General features: G+C 45.5%; 1 protein-coding gene across 3 annotated transcripts in view; it reads left to right on the forward strand.

The window, feature by feature from the left end:
- Positions 1 to 14,248, forward strand: part of UBAP1 (ubiquitin associated protein 1) — a 51,715-nt gene that overhangs the window by 7,192 nt on the left and 30,275 nt on the right. For all 3 annotated transcript variants that reach the window (XM_040421178.1, XM_040421181.1, XM_040421179.1), the window contains exon 2: positions 12,123 to 12,163. In XM_040421178.1, coding sequence (XP_040277112.1) covers positions 12,130 to 12,163 — 34 coding nt within the window. In that variant the 5' untranslated portion in view covers positions 12,123 to 12,129. The remainder of the gene's footprint in view (positions 1 to 12,122; positions 12,164 to 14,248) is intronic.

Here is a 14,248-nt window from a genome sequence, read left to right on the forward strand (position 1 = left end):
TATTTTCTCCGGCCAAAAAACGTTCCGTTCAGGATGCATCAGGATGTCTTCAGTTCCGGAACGGATTTCACTCCATTCAGAATGCATTGGGATAATCCTGATCAGGATTCTTCCGGCATAGAGCCCCGACGACGGAACTCTATGCCGGAAGAAAAGAACGCAGGTGTGAAAGAGCCCTAAGGTGAGTTAAATTTTTTTTTTTTTTTTTTAACCCCTCCAGCCCTATTTTACTTTGCATTCTGTATTCAGAATGCTATTATTTTCCCTTATAACCATGTTATAAGGGAAAATAATAATGATCGGGTCTCCATCCCGATCGTCTCCTAGCAACCGTGCGTGAAAATCGCACCGCATCCGCACTTGCTTGCGGATGCTTGCGATTTTCAAGCAACCCCATTCACTTCTATGGGGCCTGCGTTGCGTGAAAAACGCAGAATATAGAGCATTCTGCGATTTTCACGCAACGCATAAGTGATGCGTGAAAATCACCGCTTATCTGAACAGCCCCATAGAAATGAATGGGTCGGTATTCAGTGCGGGTGCAATGCGTTAACCTCACGCATCGCATCCGCGCGGAATACTCGCCCGTGTGAAAGGGGCCTTTCAGTTTTTTTCTCATGTGCGTGCAAAACGCATTGCACTCGCACGGAAAAAACTGAACATCGGAACGCAATCGCAGACAAAACTGACTGCAATTGCGTGCCTACTCGTGCGGGTTTCCCGCAATGCACCCTGAACGCATCCAGCCCTCACCCTGGACGCCTGTGTGAAAGAGGCCATAGATTTGAGATCTGGAAAGGGCCTTTCCAAGTATGAAGAGGTTTCCACAGAGAAGGAAGCTGAGAGGCCTCGTGACTAACAGGATTGCACAGATGTTTGGTATGTGAAATCTTGTCTAAGCCTGAATGGACTAAATGAGAGAAGGCAATAAACAAGTTTTAGCCAATCATATGAGCGAGGGTTCTGTGCTAAGTCTGTGATTAAAAGGGACAGTAAACCTAACGTGTCTGCTTGGGGTGGAGGTGAATGCAATGTGTTCTCTCCTGCTATTGGCTATTCCTGGTGGAGGTGGGGACCCACTGAGGACCTCCATAGACATCTACTTCTATATATGGGATATTGTCAGAAAGGAAACATGGAATCCTGCTGAGATGGTCACTTAAACAAAATTCTTTATGAATTATAGTCTATTCTCTCCCTGTCTAATATCTGATCCGTAGGGACACTTTAAAGGGAGTCTTTCAGCTATACTGACCGTTTTTGAACACCAACACCACCAAGTCGTGTCTCGCTGCTGCACGCTACCAGAGTGGCTGAGTAGGAGGTATGTCGGCGCAGGTGCACAACGACTGGCTAGGCAAGAGTTTCTGTGGGCGCTGAGGGTAGGAAAAAATTACGGGCCACTGCGCATGCACTGAGGGTAAGGAAATAATTAAGGGACACTGCTCAAGCGTTCAGCCCATAATTATTCCCTACCCTAGGTGCATGCACATTGGCCTGTAATTTTTACCTACCCTCAGCGCGTTCAAAGAAAGTCTTGCCTAGCCCGTCGTTGTGCATCTGCGCCGACACGCCACCTACTCTGCCACTCTGGTAGCGTGCAGCAGCGAGACACGACTCCTTCAAAACCTTCTGGTGCGGCTACGTAACAACAGGAAGTGACAGTGGTGACATCCCTGACTCCATAGAAAGGTGTAAGAGCTGTGACATCCCTGACTCCATAGAAAGGTGTAAGAGCGGTGACATCCCTGACTCCATAGAAAGGTGTAAGAGCGGTGATATCCCTGACCCCATAGAAAGGTGTAAGAGCGGTGATATCCCTGACCCCATAGAAAGGTGTAAGAGCGGTGACATCCCTGACTCCATAGAAAGGTGTAAGAGCTGTGACATCCCTGACTCCATAGAAAGGTGTAAGAGCGGTGACATCCCTGACTCGATAGAAAGGTGTAAGAGCGGCGACATCCCTGACTCCATAGAAAGGTGTAAGGATAGCAAAATTTTACAGTTGGCATAAAATAACGGAACAGGTAGCAACAAATTACGGAACACTGCGCACTGACCTGTAAAAATTTGCTACCCTAGGCGTGCATGCGCCGTAGCCGTCTCTTTTCGCGCATGCGTAGTGGGCCGGAATTTTCTGCTACCTTCGGCCCTTTTTCGCGCATACTTTTAAACAGTTTGTCTATATTGTGGAAGATAGTTTTAAGGAAATGAAATAGATTTAAAATTTTATATTTGTCAGCACTTCAAGCTAGACATAATGTGGTCTGAGTGACCAATTAATAAAAATACTGTCAAGTAAACGTCACAGAGGTGCTGAAGAGGTCTAGATATTTGTATTTTGTTAACCTTTATTGTTAATTGGACTCGGCGCTCCTGCGCCAAGCCGTCTTTTTTCGCGCAGTGGGCCGGAATCTAATGCTACCTTCGGCTTGCTAAAACAGACGGCTCGGCGCAGTAGGAGCCGAAGGTATCAGAAAATTCCGGCGCATGCGCATGCGAATCCTCCGCGCCTGTGCCGACAAACCCCCGGCAGAGCCAATGAGAAGCCGAGGTGAGAGACACACCTCCCACGTCACTACCGGAAGTGACGTGGGTAGCAAAAAATTCCGGGTAGCAGAAAATTTTCGGAATGTTGGGGCCGGAGCATGCGCAATAAACGCTCGGATGCCGATGCCCATAATGGGTAATGCTGTGCGCAGGCGCGGCGATTCGGATGCACGGCGCAGGCGCGCCATTTCACACTGAAGGGAGGCGGTAATAAGAAGAATCTAGGGCCGGCCTGAGCGTTTAAAGGGGAGGGGTTTCATATGAATAGCGAAGAGGGGCCTGGGCACCGGCCACTTGAAAGCCGCCCCTGGGCACCTTCAGACCTAATTTGAATATTGGATTAAAGTGTTTTTTGAAGGAAATAGGCGACGGACAGCTAAACAGTAAGCATTATAGTACCCATATGTGAATGCTACTAAGAATGGTGTTAGTGTTCAAAAACGGTCAGTATAGGTGAAAGACTCCCTTTAAGGAGCTATAGTCTACTGTGGAGTGGAAACTTGTATGTGGGGGTCCAGGGTGAATAAAATAAAGGCCCATGATTGTTATATGACCCTGGTAGGACTAGATTCACTTATCGTGATGATTTCATTTTTTATTTTATTACTTAAAGGGGGTTTCCAGGACCAAGATATCCATAGGATAAGTCATCAGTATCAGATTTGTGGTAGTCTTACATCCAGCAACCCCGCAGATTAGCTGTTATTTGTGTCTGTGGTTCCAGAAAGTAAAGAATGTACAGAGCTGGAACGCCCCAGCTCCATACACTGCATAGTGGCTGTCTCAGGTACTGCAGCTCAGCTCACCACCGTTTGAATACGATCATCAGTTGCAGTACCCGAGAATAGCCACTACACAGTGTAAAGCGCTGTGGTGTTTCGATTCTGTACACTGTTTACTTGCTGCTGGTAACAGGTGATTGGTGGGGGTGTCGGGGGTCGGAATCAGTCTGATACTGATGACCTGTTCTGTGGATAGGTCATCAGTATCTTACGGTGCATTCACACGTCCGTGTTGCCGCCGTGCCTCTGTTGCGAGCTGCAAATCACGAACACTGGCAGTGTGAACTCTGCACTCCCGATTGACTTCAGTGGGTCCATGATTCGTCCAAGATACAGCAAAAGATAGGACATGTTCTTTCTTTTGCAACGCAGAGGCACGGACCCAGAAGCACCTGGAAGGGCTTGTGTATGGACATTTTCAGGTACATTTAAAGGGTTTATCTGGTAGACAGAGGAAAACCCGTGCACGGTACAACATAAAATAGTGAGCAAGCAGCCAGCCCCCTCCACCCTTCTTCATCATAGTTTGTAGACCTATCGTCCTCCTGTCTCGCTCTCCGTGAACTCTTTTTGCATTTACATGTATTGGACGTTGTTTCTACGCCTTGGCCTAAATGAGGTCATTATGTTGATCAGCTGCTGAATCTCTGCCAGAACCCAACGTCTATGCACTTTTTTTTTGGGGACGGCCTAAAGTGCAGATATGACGTTCCTGGAAGCTTCCAGCAACTTTTAATCACTTTTTGACTCGCCTGATAATTGCGACTTTGTGCTCTACTTAGAATTGCAGGCATTCACTGTGGACAGAGCTATTTTCTGAAAGTAAACTTTTTTTTATGTGGTCGCTCGCCAGCCAAGAACATGAAGTGAGAGCGTTCCCTGTTTAGAGGAATTCACTTTTAGAAAACCTTTTTATAATCTGCCTCTTTCACATGGGGCCTTGTCTCCATTATTTTCTTACAAGGGTCAACAATGGCCGTAGATCATGAACTGTAGCCACGGCCCATGTAACGCACGGTGGTAACCATTTCTGTTTAGGTGAAGGAGCTATGTGGAGGTCGCCTTGCTTGATGCAGCGCTACATTTATTTTCCTTTGAATAAAAAAGGCACATTTATTGCTACCCCCCCCCTTACTACTGCCTCCCAGTCTCTCCATGTAAGTGATGCTGGTATTGACTGTTCCCCAGTAAATAATGTAAGAACCTATAGTAGTGTTCTGTGTTCTCTTTCTAAATGATATAGGCATAGCTAGAACTACTGTCCGAAAAATAATGTAAGCCCGAATAGTACTGCCCCCTGTCTCTCCCTGTAAATAATGTGAGCATGAATAGTACTGCCTCCCTGTCTCTCCCTGCAAATGATGTAGGTACAGATAGTACTGCCTCCCTGTCTCTGTAAACAATGTAGATACAGATAGTACTGCCCCCGTCTCTCCCTGTAAATAATGTAGATACAGATAGTACTGCCCCCTGTCTCTCCCTGTAAATAATGTGAGCAATGAATAGTACTGCCTCCCTGTCTCTCCCTGCAAATGATGGAGGTACAGATAGTACTGCCTCCCTGTCTCTCCCTGCAAATGATGGAGGTACAGATAGTACTGCCTCCCTGTCTCTACCTGCAAATGATGGAGGTACAGATAGCACTGCCCCCCTGTCTCTTCCCGCTTTGCTATCCACCAATACATTTCGGTGGGATGGTGGTGCTGAGTTTGTACCATTAGCTGTAACATACAGATGACACCCTTCTGTGGCATCTAAGACAAAGGGAGAGGGCCCCTTGTTGCACCCTGTCACCTACTCCCTGCCATAGTTTTGCCCCTACCAGTATAATACACTGCAATACACAAATATTCCAGTGTTTATAAGGATTTTCATATTGATGGCCTGTCCTCAGAATGTCATCTATTGAGATTGGCAGAGGTTCGACTCTGGGGACCCTGCTGATCAGCTGTTTAAGTAGGCGGCCTCCTTGTAGCTCTGTCCATATGATAGTATATCTTATTAGAAAAAAAATGCCTATTTTTCTACCTTTTCTCTTCCTCTGTCCGCTGAACTGATCTCTCACCCTCAATTCAAATCCATCTTGAGAGATGAGACAGACTATCAGATCATTGGGAGATCAGGTTACATGGTCCTGATTAGTCTGGGAAAAGGAGGGGTGACCTGCTGGACAGAAGCGCGCACACACTGGGGGAGATTTATCAAACTGGTGTGAAGTAGAACTGGCTTAGTTGCCCATAGCAACCAAACAGATTCCAGCTTTCATTTTCCAAAGGAGCTGTGAAAACTGAAAGCTGGAATCAGATCTGTAAAGTATTTTCACATCTGAACTCTGCCTAAAGATCACAACATGTATTCTGAATTATGAGCTCATTTCCCAGTGCTGTTACTGTTTAACATGAGATTTCCTATAAATGTCAGATCCAAAGTTCAGAAAGACGTTTTTCGTGACCCAGCGAAAGTCTCCAGTGTTTAGATAATGAGTAGTGATGGATGAACATTGGCCAGGAAGTTTTGCGAACATGCGTTCGCAATCCATTCACTTTAATGCAGGCCAACCTGAAAAACCTTCAGGTCATATTTGCAGCCACCAAATACTTACTAGAAGTGCACAAATACTCCCACAACATGGACAGTGATATACCAGAGGGGGATCAATGGCAAAAATTCCCACTAACAAATATGTATTTTAATCAGGGGCCATTTTTATGCGTCTTAAAGGGAAACTCTAAAAAAATGTTCCCTGCTGGAGCCTAGAAAAATATTATTTTAACCCACGGGAGTACAGGCCCCAAAAATTAGGCCTTCACTTGACAGAAAAGAACAAGTGATTATGTGGCTGGAGGTACATTAGACGGTCAGTCGATAACCATTTTACTGTAGGCCAGTGGAGTACAGGCCCCAAAAAGTAGGCATTCATCTGACAGAAAAGGCCTTTTATGGCGCTGTATAGACATAAGACAAGGACCATTCTTTGTTCTGCGTGGTGGCGGATATGTGTGGGCTGGCATTAGAAAATTCAATTACACGTGGTCGTCACAGGTGTTGAATTCCTCTGAGATCCATGCCTTATTCATTTTTAAAAATGTGAGGTAGTCCACACTGTCGTGAGCTAGGCGAGTGCGCTTATCGGTCATGATCCCCAGTTCTGCGCTGAACATCCTTTCGGACAGGACACTCGACGAGGGGCAAGCCAAGAGTTCCATGGCAAATTGTGCCAGCTCTGGCCACAGGTCAAGCCTGGACACCCAGTAGTCCAGGGGTTCCTCGCTTCTCAGAGCGTCCACATCGGCCGTTAACCAAATGTAGTTGGACACCTGACGGTCTAGGCCAGGGGTCAGCAACCTCCGGCACTCCAGGTGTTGTGAAACTACATCTCCCATCATGCACACTTGCTTGGCTGCTCTCTAAACTCCCACACAAGTGGAAAGAGCATGCTGGGAGTCGTAGTTTCACAACAGCTGGAGTGCCGAAGGTTGCTGATCCCTGGTCTAGGCGTTCCCTGAGGCTGGATCCGGAGGGCCGCTGTCGATGGGTTTGCTGCAAGAATGATCTCATATCCGAAGTGACCAATCCCCTTAATCAGCATTTTGTGGAAGCAGGTATATTGCACCCCTGCCTCATCCAGTTTTTTTGGGGGGGGCACAGGGATATCACACCAGTAGAAATTAGTTATTCCAATAGCGTTTGGCACTCTGTGTGGCAGCAGAACCGCACACAACTGCTGCTCAATACAAATGCACTATAATATAATTTCTATGTTAGAAAGTATATTATTGGTATATCACACCCCTCAGTATATCACATCTATTGATAGCACACCCATACCAGTCTTTAAAAGGACTTTTGCGGCCCTATTAGCTAACGTTTGGTGTCCCTAACAGTCTGTCCCTGCTCCACACAGCAACCTCTCCCTACACGGGCAGAAGACTGAATGTAAAATGGCTTCCGGGTTTATTTATAGGGTTGGGGGTATGTCCATGTGCCGAAACAGCTCAATTGGCTGTCCGATCCCATCTGATGGATGTGTCATGGGTCAAAGTTCGGCGCAATGCAAAAGAATATGGCGCATGCGAACATCGCCGTATGTTCGGCAAATCGTGAAAGATCAAAGTTCGCCGCGAAACGACCGCCGGCTAATCCGCAAGGCCATCTCTAATAATGAGTCATGTGAGTGGTGAAGCATCTCCGAGTCTTCTGATTTGGTTCATGACTTGGCATCTTTCGGAATCATACTTTCGTTTAAACCGGCCTTTCCACATAGATTACCAGAGTCTGACGGCGTTTTGTCTTGACCATAGCTACCAGTTAAGGCTCCATTCACACGTCCGCAAATGGGTCCGCATTCGTTCCGCAATTTTGGGGGAACGGGTGTGGACCCATTCATTTTCTATGGGGACGGAATGGATGCGGACAGCACACAGTGTGCTGTCAGCATCTGCCTTTGCGGAGCGCGGCCCCGATCTTCAGGTCTGCAGCTCCGCAAAAGATAGAACATGTCCTATTGTCCGCAGCTTGCGGACAAGAATAGGCATTTCTATAGGGGTGCCGAGCGGGTGTGTTGCGCGTCTGCAATTTGCGGGTCCGCAACACACCACGGACGTGTGAATGGAGCCTTAGCCCCATTCACACGTCAGTGATTTCCATAGGTGGATTGGAGCCTCCACAGACATGAGGTATAAGGGAAAGATCTGCATCTGTTCTGTGTTTAGAGCCGCTCCTGGTTTTGGCTCACAATCACTGATGTAAATCACTGACCGAACACTGATGTGTGAATGAGGTCTTATTCCTTGGTTGCTGTAGGAGACGGCACTGATTTGCCTGGTTTTAGTTCCTCGATCACCTGCATTAACAGGTTGCCTTACATTGTAGCTTCACCCTTAGCAAACACTACTTCTTCAATAAGGAGCTAACTACACATTTGCTCCTTGTAATAAAGAGGTCCTCTCCCCTCTCCTGACAAGTCTGTTTTAGTAACTACTTGCATTCCCAAAGTAATAACAGTTCTGGAGCATCTGTTCTCATAAGGGTCCAGTCACGCGTCCGTAATTTGGGTCCGCATTCGTTCCGCAATTTGCGGACCCATTCACTTTCAATAGGGGTGGAACGGGTACAAATCCGCATTTTCGGGATCCGCATCTGTTTTTTCGGAATCCATTTTTTTCGGGATCTGCAATTACGTTCATGAAAAAAATAGAACATGTCCTATTCTTGTCTGCAATTGCGGACCAGAAATGCATTTTCTATTATAGTGTCTGTGATGTTCGGTCCGCAAATTGCAGATCGCACATTGCAGGTGTCCGTATTTTGCGGATCCGCAAAACGCTTACGGACATGTGAATGGACCCTAACTCTGTGCTGTGCCATTCCTGTCATCAGTCTGCAGTAAAAGTACTGCTGGGTGTTACCTGTAGTGGGCTTGTCTGACTGTCCAGGCAGTGCTGCTGGTGCCATACTGTGCAGGACCTCCCCTCTGTACCATTACTGCAGACTGCTAGCAATTCATTCATAACTTCTAGCAGGAATAATAAAGGAAAGGCACAACATAGAGACATAAGAATAGATGCTCCAGAATTGTTATTACATGGGGAATGCAGGTAGTTACCAAAAGAGACGTAAAAGTCCTTCTTTAAAATTCAGAGTCGCCACAGCTTCCCTTTTTGCAGGCACAGACTGTGTATGACGTTCTGGGAGCCACAAGCTGGAGACCACCGATATAGACTGCAGATAATTCCTGAAAAGGATCGTGTAGGACGACCCCTATACTTCTGGAGGGTTCTCTTTACACCCAAGCTGTAGAAATCTCCGCCTGGTTCCTCCCTCTTGCCATTTGCAGGCTGTATGCTGATCTTACCCCCCGGCCATACACGTGATATAGCAGTTGGCCGAAGGCTCGTGTGACCAACAGCCATTCCTTCAGACGCTCCCCACCCCCGGTACACATGAATGTTTGTTTCTGCCAAGTGTAGCATGTGTTCTCACTGGGGAAGTGTAACTGCCCGAGATAGATGGTAGGGCAGACCTGCCAAAATCTGTGGGATCAGCCAACATTAATCTAATGTCTATGCTCCGCTTTAGGGCTCATTCACACGGCCGTTGTTTGGCCGTTCTGTACATTGGGGGCTGCAATGCAGGGCACCATCCATGCAGCTGCCGCAACGGATCCAGACCCATTGAACTTGAATGAGTCCATGATCCGTCCGCACCTCAAAAAAAAATATAAAAAAATAAAAAATTTAGATACGGAGGCATAGAGAGAAACTGCATGGGACCATGCTGTGGGGTTCCGTGCCTCCCTTCCGGATTGCGGACCCATTCATGTGGGCAATACGGGCACGCCCTAACAACGGCCGGGTGAATGAGCCCTTAGGGTACCTGCACACTATGCGGATTACAAGTGGTTTTCCCACACGGGTTTTCATGCCGGAAAAATACAGTGTAATACAGCACCAGCAAAGTAAATGAGATTAGACGAATCTCGTGTACAGTTTGCTTTTTTTCTTCCTTGTGGAAATTGATTTGTTCTGATTTTCAAATCCGCAGCATGCCGATTGTTTGCGTTATTCCGCTCCTTATGTAGAGTGGTTTTCCCCATAGACTTCAATGGGGTTCTTAACATAAACAGAAAATCTGCACAAAAACTCCCCAACCCCACGAGTGTGGATGTATCTGCAGTGTACATGTGCGTTGGTTTTCACCTGAGGTAGAACAAGAATAATAGCGCTGATGTGAACATGCCCTGAATTTGGTCTTTATTTATTTTTTCTTTTCATTAACCACTTCACTACCGTTTTTCGTTTTTGCATTTTCATTTTTCTTCCCTATCTTCCTTGAGCCATAATTTTTTTTATATTTCCGTTCACAGAGCTGTATGAGGACTTATTTTTGCGGGACAAGTTGTACTTTCTGATGCCACCATTAATTATGGCATACAATGTAAAAAAAATTCCAAATGGGGTGGAATTGGGGAAAAAAACACAATTCCTCTACCGTTTTACAGGTTTTGTTCCCATGGCGTTTAGTTTGGGGCAAAACTGACCCATAACCTTCATTCTCTGGGTCAGTACGATTACAACAATACCCTATATGTTTTTTTTTTGTCTAAATAGTGTAAAAATAAATGAAACTTAGAATTTTTTGAAATATTTTTTTACATCACCATATTCTGACCCCCATAACTTTTTTTTATAGTGTTATCTACTGTGTGGGGGCTCTTCTCTTTTTTTTTTTTTTTTACCATTTTGGAGTGTGTGACTTTTTAATCAAATTTTATTACAATTTTTGGGGTAAGAGAAGCAATGAAAAAAGGGCAAATTGCCCATTTTGAACCTTTTTTCCGTTATGCCCACAATGTTTATATTTTTTGTTGTTATTATTATTATTTTTTTTTCTTATACGGAAAGGGGGGGTGACTTATATTTTGTTTATTTTTTGTTTTAAGTTTTTTTTATTCTTTATGATTTTGAAGCTCATGTATGAGCCTAAAAAAACCGATTTTTAAATGTTTAATGTTTAAAATGACTATTTACCGTCTATTGTTCAAAATGACTTTATTTACTGTCTATTGCTCTATTCTTATGTTGGCCTGCAATCTGGTTTGAATACTCTGGGTCTCTTCAGCGAGACCCAGGGCATTCAAACCAATTGCCGGCATTCCCATCGGCTGCAAGGGATGGCGGTAGGATTCCCGTAAGGCCTCTTGCACTCCGCATCACTTGAATGGGTCCGCAATCACGGAGATGCGGAACGGAAGCCCGGATCGGACCCCCACGGAAGCTCTACGGAGTGCTTCCGTGGTATTTCTGTCCGTGCCTCCGCACCGCAAAAAAATAGAACTTGTTTGTCTATTGTTTGTCTAACTTTGTCTATTTTTTCGACATGTGGACGGATCACGTACCCATTCAAGTTGAATGGGGTCTGGATTCGTCCAGGCCGCCGCACAGACGTTGCCTGTACATTGGGGACCCCAAATTGCGGTCCCCAGTGCACGGAATGGATGCACAACGTTCGTGTGCAAGAAGCCTAAGGCCTGTTTCACACGAGCGAGTCCATTGCGGGAATCGCGCTCCGTGTGTGCGTGTGATCCTCTGCTCTGGACTTGCAGGAGCGCACGGCATTATCATGATTTATAATGCTATGTGTCTCTGCATGGCCTTTTTTCCACAGAATCATAGTGACCTAAAGCTGTCAGTATGATTCTGTAGAAATAAGGTCAAGCAGAGGCACATAGTGATAATACCGTGCGCTCCTGCAAGTCCAGAGCGGAGGATCACGCGCACACACGGAGCGCGATTCCCTCAATGGACTCGCTCGTGTGAAACAGCCCTAAGTGCGAGCTTCCGTGTTTTTGACACTTCAGATGCAGTGATCTCCTCACTTGATCACGACATCTAAAGGCTTTAATTAGTGGTAGGTCTCTGCACACAATATGGATCAAAAATTTAACAAATTGTAAAAAAAATATAATAATAATAATAAAGTACATTTGTATTCTCATGTGCAAGCGTGACTCAGCCCTCAGCCTGCATTTGGTGTTTTGCTGTATTTTGTAGTGGAAGAGTCTGTGTCCCAATCCTACATGAATTTCTAAAATAGTATGCCCCCCGTAGGCCTGGTCTGTGCATTCTGTGCTACTTCACTATTATTCTGTTGGCATTTTCTGTGAATTTGGCCACTTGTTTTTGAGGATGAGGACTGATGACATCTGAATATTCATGGTTTGCGTGTCATGTGGCGATCATGTGAAGGGTTCGTTGCTCTGCTCTCACTCCTGTCTTTCTGTTCTTACAGACTCTAAATGGCTTCTAGGAAGTCGGCTTCGGATTTACACGGTAAGAATAATAGGCGATGAGCAGTCTGCCCAGCCGATGTCTACATCTCCTCTAGTGTTTGCAGAAGGCCCTCTCTGTCCCTTCTCTCCAGGTTCAGGGCCTTGCAGTTTACTAACTACTAACTGCTTTTGACACGAGCCTAAATGTGTTTTTCAGTGGAGTAAGCCGACTGCCGGCACATCTGGCGGTAACTTATGTCCCTTCATCAAATAAACGTTGACCAATCACACACATTAGATGGTTAGCTAGTCGCCCCCAAACTTCTGAGATTTTTTACATTTATTTTTATATTAATGAGCCATATGCAACTTTTAGGAACGTAACAAAACCGAGTCGCTTATTTTTTTTATATTTGTTTTTTTAAACTCCATGTAAACTAGATCCCCCCCCCCCTTAAAGGCTCTCCGGTTTCATAGTGAATTTTTTTTTAAATAATTTTGGGGTTCATTTACTTTATTACATTTATTATTATTATTATTATTATTATTATTAGTAGTAGTAGTAGTAGTAGTAGTAGTAGTAGTATTTATACATTTTTATTTTTTGTTTTTTTAGGAATAAAGGTAAACAATGATGTTAACATTATTTTCTGGGATTAATTTTATGGCATTCACTGTGTGGTATAAATAATATGATAGCTTTATTCCATAGGGCATGATTATGATGTTGCCAAATTTATATATTTAAAAAAAAAATGTTTTCTCCCATCCCAGCAACCTGTCGGCTCCCCTCCTCCAGCCTGTCTGAGATCACAGCCTGCCGAAGGGGGGAGGGCTGCTTTAAGCCCCTTTCAGACGAACGAGTTCCACACATTGGACTCGCAGCGTGAGTATGTGGCAGCTCCCGTCCTGACCTCCCGGCGCTAACTCATAGCATTATAATGATTTTATGATGCTGTGTAACCCTTACAGTTCTGGAATGTACTGGATAACACTGACAGCATTATGTCAGTGTCATCTGATACATTCCAAAACTAAATTTACATAGAATTATATTGATTTATGATGCTATGCGACCCCGTCAGGATAGGAGCTACTGCATACTCGCACTGCGAGTCCGGAGTGTGTAACTCGCTTGTCTGAAAGGGTCTTTAAAGAGGACCTTTCACCTATTCTTACCCTATGAACTAAGTATACAGCCATGTGGAGCGGCGCCCGGGGATCTCACTGCACTTACTATTATCCCCAGGCGCCGCTCCGTTCTGCCGCTATGCCCTCCGGTATCTCCGTTCCCTAAGTTATAGTAGGCGGAGATACCAGTCCCTAAGTTATGGTAGGCGGAGTCTGCCCTAGCGCTGGCCAATCGCAGCGCAGAGCTCACAGCCTGTGAGGTTATTTTCTCCCAGGCTGTGAGCTCTGCAATGCGATTGGCCAGCGCTAGGGCAGACTCTGCCTACCATAACTTAGGGAACGGAGATACCGGAGGGCATAGCAGGAGAACGGAGCGGCGCCTGGGGATAATAGTAAGTGCAGTGAGATCCCCGGGCGCCGCTCCACATGGCTGTATACTTAGTTCATAGAGTAAGAATAGGTGAAAGGTCCTCTTTAACTCTTCATATCTGGGGCTGTTTTCACTTTAAGCTGCTTCGAGATCCAGCCTGATTTCTAACGGCTATATAGGCCAAAGTAGAGGACATAATGCTGTGACTGTTTTACAGCTTAGTTTGTCAACTTTCAAACAAGGCCAGGCCCATGTCTCTCGCTGCCACAGAGATATGAGGGTGAGGGGTTAAAGCTGCCAATCCCTTTTACCCAGAATGAAGTGTAAACTCCACATGTGCCACTTTTTATACTGATTTTTACTGCAGACATATTAGTAAACCTAGGCCACTGTTCTTCTGATGTGAACTCAAGGCATAATAAGGATTTATGATGTTGCGCGTTCCTGACCGACCACATGTCTACCGTACTCCTATAATGCTGTGAATACAGTACAGGAGACCTTTGGTGAGGAGGAAATCACAGCATCATAAATCATTAGAGGAACAGTGTTCGGTCTGGGAAATGCGTCAATCACGTAGAACATGTTTCCTGGACCGAACACGCACGTATGGAGTTGGCCCTAAACAATAAAATATACAATAAA

The sequence above is a fragment of the Bufo bufo genome, chromosome 2, assembly GCF_905171765.1.
Source record: "Bufo bufo chromosome 2, aBufBuf1.1, whole genome shotgun sequence".
In the NCBI taxonomy this organism is placed as follows: domain Eukaryota; kingdom Metazoa; phylum Chordata; class Amphibia; order Anura; family Bufonidae; genus Bufo; species Bufo bufo.